Source organism: Alternaria infectoria, assembly GCF_024043175.1.
Source record: "Alternaria infectoria strain BMP 0036 chromosome Unknown scaffold_26, whole genome shotgun sequence".
NCBI classification, from domain to species: domain Eukaryota; kingdom Fungi; phylum Ascomycota; class Dothideomycetes; order Pleosporales; family Pleosporaceae; genus Alternaria; species Alternaria infectoria.
Window position 1 is genome coordinate 237,774 of NW_026250715.1, and position 15,138 is coordinate 252,911.

At 52.4% G+C, this 15,138-nt stretch overlaps 6 protein-coding genes across 6 annotated transcripts; 4 read left to right on the forward strand and 2 right to left on the reverse strand.

Annotated features, from left to right (window-relative positions):
- Nucleotides 1–281: 281 nt before the first annotated feature.
- J4E92_009713 (uncharacterized protein) lies at nucleotides 282–2,078 on the reverse strand (the record flags this gene model as incomplete). Its single annotated transcript, XM_051501056.1, has 7 exons — nucleotides 282–403; nucleotides 465–568; nucleotides 629–1,314; nucleotides 1,360–1,538; nucleotides 1,588–1,842; nucleotides 1,912–1,981; nucleotides 2,031–2,078. 7 exons carry the CDS (start codon nucleotides 2,076–2,078, stop codon nucleotides 282–284), a joined length of 1,464 nt encoding a protein of 487 aa, XP_051348787.1.
- Nucleotides 2,079–2,511: 433 nt separating this feature from the next.
- On the forward strand, nucleotides 2,512–3,392 carry J4E92_009714 (uncharacterized protein; the record flags this gene model as incomplete). Its single annotated transcript, XM_051501057.1, has 3 exons — nucleotides 2,512–2,581; nucleotides 2,637–2,704; nucleotides 2,751–3,392. 3 exons carry the CDS (start codon nucleotides 2,512–2,514, stop codon nucleotides 3,390–3,392), a joined length of 780 nt encoding a protein of 259 aa, XP_051348788.1.
- Nucleotides 3,393–4,195: 803 nt separating this feature from the next.
- J4E92_009715 (uncharacterized protein) lies at nucleotides 4,196–6,034 on the forward strand (the record flags this gene model as incomplete). The annotated part of the gene is made up of 3 exons (XM_051501058.1): nucleotides 4,196–4,397; nucleotides 4,709–5,158; nucleotides 5,205–6,034. 3 exons carry the CDS (start codon nucleotides 4,196–4,198, stop codon nucleotides 6,032–6,034), a joined length of 1,482 nt encoding a protein of 493 aa, XP_051348789.1.
- A 1,361-nt stretch (nucleotides 6,035–7,395) lies between these two features.
- On the forward strand, nucleotides 7,396–8,639 carry J4E92_009716 (uncharacterized protein; the record flags this gene model as incomplete). The annotated part of the gene is made up of 2 exons (XM_051501059.1): nucleotides 7,396–7,401; nucleotides 7,527–8,639. The coding sequence occupies 2 exons, from the start codon at nucleotides 7,396–7,398 to the stop codon at nucleotides 8,637–8,639; spliced, it is 1,119 nt and encodes a 372-aa protein (XP_051348790.1).
- A 2,136-nt stretch (nucleotides 8,640–10,775) lies between these two features.
- On the reverse strand, nucleotides 10,776–12,203 carry J4E92_009717 (uncharacterized protein; the record flags this gene model as incomplete). The annotated part of the gene is made up of 6 exons (XM_051501060.1): nucleotides 10,776–10,821; nucleotides 10,866–10,885; nucleotides 10,964–11,538; nucleotides 11,598–11,611; nucleotides 12,065–12,104; nucleotides 12,161–12,203. The coding sequence occupies 6 exons, from the start codon at nucleotides 12,201–12,203 to the stop codon at nucleotides 10,776–10,778; spliced, it is 738 nt and encodes a 245-aa protein (XP_051348791.1).
- A 523-nt stretch (nucleotides 12,204–12,726) lies between these two features.
- On the forward strand, nucleotides 12,727–13,889 carry J4E92_009718 (uncharacterized protein; the record flags this gene model as incomplete). The annotated part of the gene is made up of 3 exons (XM_051501061.1): nucleotides 12,727–12,735; nucleotides 12,796–13,716; nucleotides 13,764–13,889. 3 exons carry the CDS (start codon nucleotides 12,727–12,729, stop codon nucleotides 13,887–13,889), a joined length of 1,056 nt encoding a protein of 351 aa, XP_051348792.1.
- Between the last annotated feature and the right edge of the window lie 1,249 nt (nucleotides 13,890–15,138).

Here is a 15,138-nt window from a genome sequence, read left to right on the forward strand (position 1 = left end):
CGACAGCCCGGCCGAGTGAGATGACACTAGCGGCGATACGAAAATTTCATTCGGCAGGCTTGCAGCAGTTCGTGGAGAAGTCATGGAGCATCGAGCCCGCTGCAGTTGAGGATAAAGGAAAAGGGATCCCATTTCTAGCGGGGGATCTGCTGGGGCATTGCGCCCGTGCAAGGCCACCCTGCAGAACCTGCCGGTCGGCTAATCAAAATCTATAGCGAACACAGAATAGCGCTGGAGAGACGGCAAATCATGTCCCAGCCGATCGTGTCATGTCGCAATATTTAAGATATCTTAATCAAGACACTCTTTGTTTCCAGAAAGTTGTTCAGGGAATACAGAGGCTCGCCTTCGCGTCCTGAGCCTGATGACTTGTATCCACCGAAGGGCATGTCTACGCCGGTAACTAGGTGTCGTCGAGTCAGCGAATGCATCACGTACATTCCAATCGAATGCATATTGCTTACCTGGTGAGGTGCAGTTGACGCCGACCGTACCAGCTTCAAGCCCTGTTGCTAAGCGCATCGCGCGATCGATGTTTTTGGTGTACACTGACGCATATAGCCCGTACCTAGACAAAATTAGTCAATGTTTGTTTCAGCTTAGCCACGCTAGGGACCGTGAGACGAACTCTGTTGCATTAGCCTTCGCGAGCACCTCGTCCTCAGTCTTGAAGACATTGATGTTGACAACTGGGCCAAAGATCTCTTCTTTCATGATCTTTGCGTCCTCTGGCGTATTCTTGAATATGGTGGGCTCAATGTAATAGCCTTCGCGTCCCGATGGAGCGCCACCACCAGTGAGGAGTTCGCCGCCGGATTTCTTTCCCGATTCCAAATATTGTAACACAGTCTTGTGTTGCGCCTCATCAGCTTGTGGGCCATGGTTGACGCCATTCTCACGCGCATCAAGGGGGTCACCCATTTTGACATCTTTTTCGAAGTTCTGCTTGAAGAGCTCGATGTACTTGTCGGCAACCGTATCTTGGACGTAAATGCGCGAGTTGGCCATGCAGACTTGACCACTGTTCCACTGGATGCTGTGAGCCGTTTCCTTCACGGCCTTTTCCAGATCGGCATCTTCGAAGATGACCGCCGGAGACTTGCCTCCAAGTTCGAGGAATACTTGCTTCATGTTGGACTTTGCGGCGGCTGCCTGGATCAAACGTCCCGTACGACTTGAGCCTGTGAACGATAACGCTCGTACATCCATGTGGTGACTTAAGATGGATCCGCTAACATTGCCGAAGCCGGTGATGATGTTGATCACACCTGGAGGAAAGCCAGCTTGCTGTACCAGAGTGGCGATTTTTGCGGACTACTATCGTTAGTTTATTGCAGGAGTGTGGAAAGAATGGCGTACAGTCAATGGAGCCTTTTCAGAACTCTTCAAGACAACAGTATTCCCGACAATAAGAGCCGGTGCTAACTTATTGGCCAAAAACAACAACGGGACGTTCCAGGGAATAATGCCAGCTACAACACCGTAAGGTTGACGCAGCGTCATGTTGACATACCCCGGGGTTTGAACGCTCGTGGTACCTGTTCAATGTTGGTAACCTGCTGCAAAACTCACACTCACCCATCCTACCTTGCACACTGTATCCAGCTTCTGCATAACGATCCCACTTCGCCGCAGAAGCATAGGCATCGAAGAACTCGCCTACTGGGCGACCCATGGAGCTTGCTTCTAAAGCGGCCAACTCATCGTTGTTCTCTCGGATCAGACTAGCCAACTTCTTGAAGTATTGGCCTCTTTGGTCTGGAGTCAATTTTGACCAAGCAGGAAAAGCAGCTTTTGCTGCAGCGACAGCATTGTCGGTGTCATGCTCAGATGCCTCGTGGACTGTAACGATCGTAAGTCTGTTTTCTCCGAAATTCGTCGCAAGCTCTTGCGTTGACGTTCCAGACTCACCTTTTGCTACGAGCTTCAATGTGGCGGGGTTGATAATGTCAAACGTCTTCCCATTTGATGATTCAACGAACTATAAAGTAGTTAGCGGAGGCATCATCAATTGGTTTAAGAGAGCCAACCTCTCCATTAATGAAGAGACGCGTCTCGATTTTCTCCGGTAGACCCATTTTGATGGCAGAAAATCTAGAGCAAGTATATGCAAGCGTCTCTTGATAAGGGTTCAAAGGATTGTGGCAGCGTATGCTATCTCTTCCGTGGAGATAGGTGCGGTAAATTTGGAGAAGTAGCGAGGCTGTGGCACGGCGTTGCTTCGATGACCCCACCTCGGTGCCGTCTTGCTCCACACGTTCTCAAAACGACCCGCCGGAAACATCAACCCGCGGCTTCAGACATGTCGCGTCCATATCACCGCCAATATAGGCGAGCCCATTCGCGGAGCCCTCGCAAGAATTCCACCCTTGCTGCGAATCTCGCGTGGTTGGGGAATAGTTCCCTGTATCTCTGACAGCTTCGTGTTAGACTGATAATGATAAGAAGCGGCGTAGGGCCTCAGCGATCGGTTGACTTGCATTTTCATAACCTTTTTGAGACGCCGACATCATGGGTAGCGAGATTGAGCAATTGAAGGCTATGGTGGGGAAGCTTCAGGCGGAGGTAACGCGTTTGAGCGGTAGGTGCTTAGTCAGCTATCGATTAGCTTCCTGCGGCCTGCTAACGGAACACAGACCAGGAGGACATTCGCAAGCTTCAGTACACTTACGGGTATTATCTCGATAAGTGTCTGTATAAAGAGGTTAGTAGAGCGAACATACTACTTGACTGGAAGCTCATCTTAACAGGTCGCCAACCTCTACTCCGATCACCCAGACACATGCGTTGAGTTCCTCGGAGGCCGATACAATGGCAAGGAGGGCGTCAAGAGACTCTACATCGGTCGCTTCGCGAATGCCTTCGTAGCCGGACGCAATGGCCCTGTGCATGGCTTTCTTCTCGATCACCCACAGATGCAGGGCATAGTCGACGTCAACGCCGATGGCACGCGAGCCAAAGGTCGCTTCCGCAGCATGATGTCGGCCGGTACCCACGATAGCATCAAAGATACACACCCTCGCGGCCTGGTACAATGGTGGGAAGGTGGCATATACGAGAACGAATACATCAAAGAGAACGGGGCATGGAAGATCTTCAGGTTGAAGTACTTCCCCTTCTGGCACGCGACCTTCGAAAAGGGGTGGGCGCACACCAAGCCGAACTATGTACCCTTCCTCTCGAAGACGTACCCGGAGGATCCAAATGGGCCAGACGTTCTTTGCGATCGTCCGATGCTCTGGCCTGACACGCGCGTCGTGCCATTCCACTACAATCACCCTGTCACTGGTGAGCAAGTGGCCGACGATGATCTTAGAGCTCCACACTTTGGTCAGGATGCTTCAACAAGCACTCCTCCACTCGTGCTGAGCAAACCAGAATCTGATTCGTAAAGGCATGCTTAGCTTAGAATGTCGAATGACTTTATGACTATACCTGCGTTGCATGTGTCGATATGGCGCATGAAGACGTAGCCCTTCCTTTGCGTAATGCGATTGGAATGGTTCAAATATTCGAACAAATAATATCAGGTCTTTCGTGCTCGCATAAACTCGTCAGTGGCGTTTTTGGTGTCGTACAAGCACAACGCGGCCACGGCTTCAGAGCTCTTTGCATCCTACTCTATGCAGTCCAACAGGTTTATTGGAAGCCCAAAGTTACATCGCTAATGATGCGCAGCAAGCCCTAGAGAAAGAGCAACTGCACGCGACCAAAGTCGCCACACAAGCTTTCACAGTCACCACCATTTGATTTGCGTTATAGCCAGTTTTCCCGGTAAAGCATCCCTCTCAGCGGCTCGGAGACGGAGCAAGGCGACCTAACATCCCTGCGTCAGCTGCGTGCTATGATCTGTAATAGCTATATTCGGACGGGAAACTCTCAGTCCAGCGCTACGGCTATGTCCGTGTCCAAAAGTGTAGCATCGTCCCATATTCAGGGTTCAATGCTGTGTCGGACCAATAGTCCCGCTTGCGATCCCGCGCGGTCGCATCAATCCGGGCACAACAACCCCTGTAACCATCTCCAACTTCCCCGCAAGTCCACCTCCCCACATCCATACTCGTAACTTTCGAGCACGGCAGTACGTCTGGTAGCAAACCAATGCATCTCCTTGCCAGAACGAAAGATTGTAATATGAGTGACAATTAGTATTAGACCACCTTACTGCCATGCGGGAGAGCACAGCACGTACGCGATGGCACACATATTCTCTCTCGCGAACCCTGCCCCATCAGCGTATCATGGAGGGAGCCGATCGGATGACCAAGTCAAGTTCCCAGATAGTGGCTTCTTCCAAGGTTTCAACAAACCATCGCGCCTCGAAGCCGACATCTTTGAGCTCGAGACGACTGGTACAGTGAGTATGCCGTCCTGCAAAGACCGAGCGCGGAAGCTCAGTGCTTTCAGATCCCCAAGGATATAAACGGAACTTTTTTCCGTATACAACCAGACCATCGCTTCCCACCCTTATACGAGGAGGACATACACTTCAACGGCGATGGTTCGGTTTCAGCATTTCGTTTCGAGAACGGTCACGTCGACTTCAGGCAGCGATATGTACATACCGACCGGTTCAAGGCGGAAACGAAGGCGCGCAAGTCTCTGCTTGGCCGATACAGAAACCCATATACCGATAACGAGATGGTGAAAGGCATTATCAGAACAGCATCCAATACTAACATCATCTTCTGGCGCGGAGTGCTGCTAGCCATCAAGGAAGACGGCCCACCTTTCGCTATGGATCCGGTCACGCTAGAGACGGTCGGCCGATATGACTTCGACGGACAGGTACAATCTCCAACGTTTACTGCGCACCCCAAATTTGACCCAGACACTGGAGAAATGGTATGCTATGGCTATGAAGCTGGAGGTAACGGGTACGATGCCAGTTGTGACATCGTGGTGTACACGATTGACAAGGATGGGAAGAAAACTGAGGAATGCTGGTACAAGGCACCGTTCTGTGGGATGATACACGATTGCGCTATCACGAAGAACTACTTGATTCTACCACTCACACCAATCAAGGTCAATGCTGAAAGGCTCAAGAAGGGCGGCAATCACTTTGCGTGGGACCCAGACGAAGACCAGTGGTACGGCATCGTGCCTCGTCGGAATGGAAAGCCAGAGGACATTGTCTGGCTGCGCGCCGACAACGGTGTGTATGCCACTAGTGATATCTTGACAGGCGCTAACGATTTCAGGCTTTCACGGTCACGTCGCTGGCTCATACGAAGACTCGTCGGGACACATCGTCGTCGACTTGACCATAGCTTCAGACAATGTCTTCTTTTTCTTCCCACCAGACAGCCAGGCAAACACACCCACGACGTTACTTCAACGTAACAAGCTCGTCTCTGACACTTACCGCTGGGTCTTTGATCCCAAAACTCCAACCAACACACGGGTACAGCCTCATAAGCTCTTTGGTATCAACGGCGAGTTCTCACGTATCGACGATAGAGTCCTAACGAAGAAGTACAACCATTTCTGGCAATGTAACATCGACCCAAGCAAGCCGTATGACTTCCAGAAGTGTGGCCCGCCAGCCGGTGGACTCTTCAACGTCTTGGGACACTATGAGTGGGACAATGGTAAGAAAGATACCTTCTGGGCAGGACCAACATGTACGTTCCAAGAGCCTGTCTTCGTCCCTAAGGCCTCGTCTTCTCCATCAGGCTTTGTGGAAGGCGAGGGATACATCATGGCTTTGCTCAACCATCTCGATGTTTTGCGCAACGACATCCTCATCTTTGATGCGCAGAACCTTGCCCAGGGGCCGCTGGCTGTCATTCATCTACCTATTAAGCTGCGTCTGGGTCTGCATGGTAATTTCATCGAGCAGAAAGACATTGATGAATGGGCCGAGAAGCGCAAGGAGGGCGGTGAGGTTGGGCCGGCGGTACCGGCGAAGGAGATGTTGCCGTGGCAGAAGAAGATGGCAGAGGAGGAGGGCCTTGGGATTGCAGTGCCAGTACCAGGGAAGGGCTTTCTCAATGGCACGAACGGTGCGATTGGACTCAACTGTAATTGATCTGTCGGTGAGGTTTAAGTGACAAGGAGAAACTGCTAATGCAACCCGATGTCGATCGTGCTCGTATATCTGTCTCCCCTATTTGAACGGTGCATCCCTGGAATTCTGTTAAACTTGATCGTCTGGGGTGTATAAGAATAGCAAGCGCAAACTGCTTGCTTCCAATTAGTACAGGTACTATTCGATACTCACTTCCAGGTCACACAAGCGCTTCCGTACAGTTCCACACCCACCCTTTTAGCAGCCTTACGGACTAAAAAAGATGAGTTCTAAGCCCCCACTACAACTCCTTGACTCCTCAAGAAATTACTGGGGTGAATGGAGTGCACAGACATCATGCCCTGTTTCCTACCATTCTAGTGATGGGCCCGCCTCTAGTACTAAGGTGGCGATGAAAGCACCCGCTCCCTATATAAACCAGCTCACTTTTATGACCACGGGCCCATTATCTCCAGCCCGGCTGGTCAACTGAATACCGACTTACCAGAATCTCAATTTGAGTACGCCCGTCTACCCATTAAGCAAGATTAGGGACCAACCAGAAATCCCTATCAGATCGACCTCAGTCATGGCCGATCAATCCTTGCCAAAAGGAATTTTGTACACAACCCCAGCTCCGTCCTCCGGCATGAATCACAAGGCCTTGCGCAAAGCTCGAAAGTCCGCGGGAAGGGTAGCTAGGGGCGGAGTGTGTGTAGTCAACGAGCAGGAAGCTTGCGCCGGAGAGTCCCCATCTGTCGATACGCGGCCGATCGAAGATACGGTCCAGTACGAGTGTTGTATCTGTGGAGATGACTTCATGTTTTCCGAAGGAGTCGCTCACTGTACAGAACACTTCATGTGCAAAGACTGCGTCGTCGACGCCTACAACGCTGCCCTCGCAGACACTGAAGCCTTTCCGGCCCGGTGCTGTACTCCACTTCCACGTCGTCTTGTAGAACACTTGCTGAGCCCAGAGGTCCTCGAGACCTACTCACTCAAGGCACAAGAATACTACACACCACGCGCCATTCGCGTTTATTGTGTCAATGAGCGGTGTCGCTCATTCATCCCGAGATCTCATGTGGACAACAGCCACGCTTTCTCCACAGTGGCGCACTGCGGATGCGGGACTAACACCTGCGTCGGATGCCAGCATGAGTGGGAAGGTCAAGAGCACAGGTGTGTAGTGTCGGACGAGCCAGGAATGCGGCCGAAGTGGATGCCTGAGTACTCGAGCAGCTGTCGCGCAAAGTCATGTCCAAATTGCCGGGTCTGGATGGAGCACAAAGAAGCTTGCAACCATATGACCTGTCATTACTGTCGTCATGATTTCTGCTTCGTTTGCCTACTACCTTGGACCAACGAAGGCTTCCATCAGGATGAAGGTTGCCCGTCTTACGGAGATCCAGTCGCGGGGTATGATGAACAGGGGTATGAGCTTGGTGCTCGCGGCCTGCATCGAGACAGTGGTTATAGTCGCGCAGGACTCAATCGACTTGGCCAGCGACAGTTAAGCCACGCCATCACGCAGCACGATGCAGCTTATGATGGCGATGGCTACAACGATCCTGACTTTGATGATCATGGCTACCATGATGAGTTGGATGATGACATAGACTATGGCGACGAACGGGGTTATGAAGATGATGAACTGGAGTACGACGAGGATGATGCAACAGACGAAAATACGTCTGATGATGGGATTGCGACCGATCCAGCAGATCCGGCGCAAGTGGTCCACGACCCCGAGGATGAAGCCGAGCAAGATGGTCAAACTAATGACGTTGACAATGAATCTGAGCTGAGCTGGATCGAGGGGCCTCAAGGTCATTCCATCGAAGATGGCGAAGTAGGCGAAGTAGACGCAGCGCAGAGCGAGGCTAACGTAGCTGCTCCTGCAGACGATGTTGTTCCAGTCGGGACAAAGATTGTAACTCCACCAGATCCAGCACCACCACGCCCACGACCGTCACCACCGTCAGACCTGGTTCGTCAGCAGATTCGTCTCAGCCGACGCGTCCCCATTCTGGCCCCGAGACCACACGACGCTAGCGTCATCTTCGACGGCGGTACTCCGAGCTTCCTGCAGCTCAACTGTATCCACTCGTGGCGACGCAAGATGCTCTATACGACAGAGTATAGCTACTCGCGCTGCAAAGGATGTACATATCGTGCGAATAGCTGGACAAACTTCTGCTCTGTCTGCGGGCTGGTCGCTTGCGATTGGTGCTCACAAAGCTTCCGCTACCGATTCTTGGCCGAGTGGGAGTGTGCGGCGAGTATGGTGGATGTCTTCATTTGGGCAGAGAAGGGCGTGGTACCGTTCAAGGTTGAGCGTCGCCAAGAGCTGGAAAAGGTGGAGGACGAGATTTGGGCGGATTGCGACGAAGACACGCTGGGTCTCGCGAGACTAATCAAGGTTTTCGAGGCTCAGCTATCAGAGCTACAACCTTTTCTATACTATGATTTTGGAATTAGTTTGCTGTTCGAAGAGCTGGAGTTGGAGATGCTGAAGGACTACTGGGCTGTTACGGAGGAGGATGTGGGTATACCTGGGCTCACCATGACATTCGACCTGGCGAGGAACTTCTTTGCACCATTACTCTGGGATGAATCGAGGTAGCCACGTACAGCGAAGGAGTCCGGCAGTGGAATGATAATTCAATCACTACCGAGATCTGCAAGAAAACATAGCAATGATTTTGTGGAAACCTGTAGACGCCCAATGGAACGTCGATGTTCGCGTAGACGTGACGCGCAGTGATGACGTCATAGCGTGCCATTTTCGCGCGTCACCATCTCGGGGCCGTCTTCCGACCTCCTCCCATCCAAGATCAACACGACAGCAGCTACCAAAAGACAGCTCGAATTCAACGGCCATCACACAATCTTTCTTTTCGCTCCTTGCTTTCATTTGCATTACCTTCTGTTTCATTTCGTAGCGTTCATGTGCATCGTCCAATTGTCCAGCTTTATGCCTGCCATGTTCCCTCCTTCTGACAGATCGGTGACGTGGACTATTTCTTCACCGGGTGAGAGTTGTGAGCGTATTGTCACATCTAGTTGAGGGCACCAGTTTCGTGCTCTTGACACACTCTCGCGTAGCTCTCTTCTTCAACACACTGCATGAAGCAGTAGAATCAACGAAAAAAGGGTGGGTAATTATCCTCCGCTTCGTCAGTACGAGCCCCCAACGCAGCTCGCACTTGGGCTCTCGTGAGACCTCTGCTCTTACATTTCCGCCGTTGTATTGGCCCGGGGGTCGGGCAATCTATTTGGGGGTTATGTGCTCGCGAAATCAAGAGTTGGGGGCTTACTATATGTTACCATGCGCATCGGAGCGCGTTGGGATGCGCCGTTCGATCGTCAGCAAGAGCCCCAACACGCTCTCGCCTAGGTCTCGAGACCTTCGTGTGGTACCGTCACTCACGTCCGTCTCGCGGTTATTGAACGTCCTCGCCCAGTTGGGTGCTCAAGGTCCAGCCCAAGGAACGTAGTTCCAAGAACTTTTGCGCCAGATGAGCGGCCAAGCGCACGTTTCTTCCGTTCGGTCCGTGGCTACCCATAACACCCGCACGAGGAGCCCGCTCTCACAGATGTCGGCAAGAACCCGTCATACAGCGTAGCGGGCCCTTTGTCCACATGGTATGACCATCAGGTCTGGGGGCAGCATGATGGGCCTCGTAGGACGGTTCGACTTACACCGTAAACGGCGTGATCCATCCATGTGAGCGAAGGTTTCGGAACAAAAGAGGTACTCAGGGGTACCGAAGAGAAGTGGGAAGGTGGGCGGAGGGAAGGAAAGAAAGGACAGTCAGGAGGGATAGTCTTGTTCTTATTGCAGCCTGTCGGACCCCGGCGGCCGTATTGGCTCGTGCTCCACCACGTCCGTCAGGTATTTTGATCACGTTATTCACTTGCACCGCGAAGAGTGCCTAGACGCACAGACGTACTGAAATTCCTTCCTATACTTGGCGTGCTCTACTTTCTTTGAACCACTGACACCGAGATCGTACCTTATCCCCCTTACTGAATACCCGCCATGGCTCCCGGCCACCATCAATCGATCAAGTTCAACAAGCGACGCAGATCTTACTCGCCAAGTACCGACGACAAGAAGAAACAGAAGCAGACGCAGAAGCGCACGGCGGAAACCACATCGACAGTGCGACATGACACTCGCAAGGTTGCAGAAAACGCCCCGGAAAAAAACGCCGCCTCCAGGACCAAGGCAAGGAAGGCAAGGCGCGCGGCAGCGAGGGATAGGCTCACTCGTAGTACGGCTCGCTCCGGCAAAGCGTTGGCCGCCCCTCCAGTAACTACATTGTATGCGACCGCCATAGATCTTCCCGATGAACTGATTATGATGATGTTTGACTATGTAAGTACTCCCTGGTGTTCGCTCAAACTCGGTCGTAACGTGACTGGCGCTCCAGCAGAGTGTTGAAGCTAACTTGGGTAGTGCGAAAAGGAGAGCCAAGTGCAACTGTCCATGACCTGCAAGGCAATGCACCGAGTTGGAACGGACGCACGATTCCGGGACATCGACATCGTGGTCGGCCGGATAACGTCCAAGATGACCCCCGCTCAATTCTCGATTGTTCTTGGAAACTTGCGTTTCACTCGGCATCTCCGGATCACTGTACTGGATACCGATCGTGGAACAAGCCTCTTCAAGCGTATTCTCTCCCGTCTAGAGAAGCTCAGCCTGGTGTCGCTACGCTTCGTGGGTTCTCTCAATTACAAGTCGTACATCGGACTATACAGCCTTCTCACCAGCAAGGAGCGTGGCAAGATACTCAGATCTAAACTTCGTAACGGAATGCTTTGCAGATTGTTGTCGTGTAACTCGGCCGGCTGGCCAGATGCCTGTGAGTGTTAGCATACTCACGCGTCGACGTCTGCCGCAAGTGGTGGGAGGCGGTATGGGTAGCTAGGGAGGCTTACCATGTCTGTCTGAGCATTCGCATGCGCGCTGTCCACGATCTTCTCCACCGAGGACTTGGGTACATGTGTTGTCGAACGCTTCAAGCGGGCCGGCGAAGGTGTATTGGATTTGACTTCGTTGTCCATCCTGCTGGCGGACTGGGCTGGTTTCTCGGAAGTCACTTTGCTTTCCGTGTTCTCTCGACTGCTTCCATCTGCTCCATGTGCGAGCGCGGCGGTCTGGCTGTGTGTCGCCGGATTGGTCTGGGCCGTCGGCGACTTGAACCTATCTGGAGGAGAAGCGCGGCTTGACTTGGATGCAAGGCTTGACTGGGTCAAGTCGACGGCGCCTGTGTGCGCTGCCTGAGTATCGCGTATGTGGGCCTGCGTCGGCAGCTCTTGGGGCTTGTCTCTGATACCAGTCGCCTGGCGCTTATCATATTGACCTGCTGGCTCTTGCTCTGGGGATGCGGATCTGTTGGCGGAGTCGATGTCGAGCTTTGCCTCATGGTGAGCACCAATGTTCAGCCCTTCATCCCTCTCGAAGATTGACATCGGTCTGCTACTCTCCCCTCCCCACTCTTCTTCCCAGTCCTCTACAGGAAGGCAGTCAGCAAACTATTGATCATCGTACTCTTCAGAAGTGGTAACGTACCCAAAATGGCCAGACTGCATCTTCGTTCCTGGAGTATGCAATTTGTGCACGCCTGGTGTCTTTTCGTTCTCGTTGGCTCCGCGAATTGGCGACAACCCGGCAACAGGCAGGATGGCATTGTTGGGTTCTCGTCGCAGTTTGAGCACACTTCGGGCTCAGACAAACAAGGTCTCGATATCCTATCCTGGATATAGTGCCCTATCACCGCCGCGACTTTCCTGGCATCTCGCGGTAGTTCTATAGTGTGATCGCCTGATGGGGAGACAAGGCTATTCAGTGTCACGTCTTCTTCGTTCCAGTATCCAATCCTTATCGGTTCCTTGGTGTCATCTGGCCACATCATTCCACAAAGGACCTTCCGGATATCTCGTGCTCAGCCGTCTGTCAGAGCGATGCTCTGGAGCAGGGGATCCTGGAAGACATGACCGCTCTTCACAATCTCGCTTACTTTTGCCTGTGTACAGTACGCGGCGTTGTCTTTCTTCATGAAGTGGGGACTCGCATTGACTGTGTTTTGTCAGCACGATCGCCTATCCGTCTTCTATTCTTGCGTCGCAACTTACGCCAGATTTGGAGTTGGCGCTCGGCTTCACCCGGATCTGTCATGTCTGGAATGGTTGGAGAGGACTTTGAGGGTCGAGCAAGGTAATCCTTAGTGGGCCAGGTGATAGATGAGGGTGTGTCGCAGGCACATGTGTGAGAGCTCTCTACTCACCGCTGATTAGGTAATCTTTGCTCGCCCAATGTGGTCAATGCGCCCACTCATCATCAGTGCGTGTTTCTGCTCAGCGGTTTTCTCATTTCACGTCTTCGTTCCGTCTAGGTTGACACTTCAATCATCTACCCGCAAGCGCGCACAACGTGAGAAAAGTTGCACTCACTTTCTCGTTCACCGCTCGTCGCCATCTCTATACGGCAAACCGACACCGACTCGACCTCTTTAGCCACAGATCTTCCAGTATCATACTACGAATGATAAGCTCGCGCGCAGCTTGTCCATACTTCCAGTCAAGACAGCTTTCAAGAACCCGTCCCTGGTACCGCGACCGTTCATACCACAGACCTTGCATCCCATACGACTCAAGGGTCTTGAGCAACTGGTTGTAAAGATCTCGGTGTCAATCTTACTATGTCGGATGTTGACGAGACGTAAGAGGCATTACCCTCTCTGTATGCTTAGAAAATACACTAATTCGAGGACAACAGTGATGTGCGTCCTGTGGTTGTCAAGAAAACCTTACTGCCGTCGGACCCCCGAAATCCCCTGTACTATGTCGAGCGCGCCGGCTACCCATATCCGGAAACTTCCTTCTACGACAACTCAGATGCGCACACAGATGGTCGAATCCACAAGCCAAAGTACAGCGACCAGGATTTCACGGTGGGATTCAACATCACCATCGGGGAATGGTACAAGCTTCAGAATGATATCGCGATTGCTCTATTCCGCAGAGGACTTCTGTCTGATGACAGGTCTGTCAAGTTACCAGATCTTTCCCTGTACGACTTCATGCATCGCCATGGAGATTGGCTGCGCGACGATATCATGACCATGGACCTATTGTCTGGCGCCTCGAATGCTCCGGTAGCTTGGAAGGAGAGTATGGTGAGCAGTTTCATTCGCAGAGTGGCGGAGTGGTGGAAAGACAACCCCGACATGACTATTTCGGATACAGGGAGCATTCTTGGTGGAACAGACAAGATTGCGTGGAGGTTGAATCCCGCCTTGCAATACGAGAAGTTCAAAGGCCTATATCAGATGAGGCATTGCGAGGTTACCTTGGCATACTACGATGGCACATCACCAGATGGCGACAAATGCACATTCCGCTGCACTGAGCTTCTATCTGATGCATCAACCACCAACCTGCACGAGGACATCAAAGCTGGGAGCTTGAGGCTCGAACTTCTAAGGGTCAAACTCTATAATCTTCCCTCGCTCCCCGGAGAGACGCCAGAAGAGAAGAAGAGAAATGCCGATAAGCTTAAGATATCATGGCAGAGCAAACCTGGAGTCTGGAGTCCGATCGACAACGATAGGCGATTGCAAATCGCAATTCGAGAGGGGAGACAACCGTATGCGTACGATATCGAGTTCCTGGTCCAGGACAATGTGAATGTTCGTTATACATTCGAAGTTGTTTTGCCTTCACTAATTGAAAATAGATCCTTGTACATGGTGCGCAGAACTCGACAGATCAGCTGAAGCGGAAGATGAAATCTGGTGGGAAAGGAGAACCTCTGGGTGGTCTGACCCCGCGTAAGCGCCCGAGGAAAAGCGGACGACGGTGAATACAACCACTGTGGATGGTGGAGAATACTATAGACTGGGCGGAGGGCATGAGGGGTGGAAAACGGCGAGGCGACCGATGCAGACGGCACGGTATCTGGGAATCGAAGAGGAAGTGGCCCAGTCACACTCGATTGCATCCCAGCATAGGCTGTTTCTTTGGTATGGCGTACACGGCGAGCAGGATGGAGTTGCTGTGGACCAGCAGAGGCGCCGGGTGATGCCAATGACATGACGGAGGTAACCACGATGTATTCTAGCAAATAATGCACTTCCTGCTACTGATCTGGCTAGTGTGCGATTGATGTTTGATGTCCTTTGCGTCTGCTCGTCTCGCACCATCTCCGCCGCCTGCCAACGTCCACGGCCCCAGCTTCTCAACCGTTCAAAGCAGAGGTAGAGGAGGGGTCGCAATGCATGGGCTAAGAGGCGCGACATCCATGTCCATGTCCCCAGCTTCTTGTCTGTGCGAAGTAGAGGTAGAGAGGGTAGCGATGCATAGCCTAAGAGGCGCGATATCTATATCCATGTCCCCATGTTCTTTTCTGTGCGAAGTAGAGGTAGAGAGGGTAGCAATGCATAGCCTAAGAGGCGCGGTGTCCATGCCATCTACATCTCCGTCGTCCTTCTGATCCTCGTGGTCCTCTTCCTTCTCTTAGTCCTCTCCTTCTTCCACCGGGTTCCTGTGACCACCGCAGCTCGCCATATCGCTGGCGTCAAGACCTGTACGGGTACCGGCCGCTGCGCATTCTCGAGCAGACCCCACAGCGGTCCTCTCTTTGAATGGAGTCGCATAGGGTGTTGCGAACTCGTTGCCACTTCCCCTGCTTCTCGAGCATGTTGTTGGAATGTATGTGGGGTCTGGTTCTCCGACGTGTTCGTAGTCGGCGAGCAAACTAGTCAGATAGGGGCCTGTATCTGCGCACGATACTCCCTGTGACTCTCTTGTCCGGCCCTGTTGTGGGAGACATGGCGGAGAAGAAGAGACTTCATGTTGGTGCTGCGGGAGTGGGAGAGGCCTGTTGGACATTCCTTGGAGACGAGAGGACTGGAAAGGACCCATGATGTGATGACTGGGTCCCTTCCGGAAACGATCCGTAGTCGGATGACAAAACGGCTTTCGCGAATTTTGGGTCTGGAAACGGCGGAGGCATTAGGTCAGTTCGACATAATGGCGTGGATGATGGAACGACAGAGGAGGCGCCTTGGGAAGACGTCTAGATCTGGATTGGGTCGCTCTTGTTTCCAGTC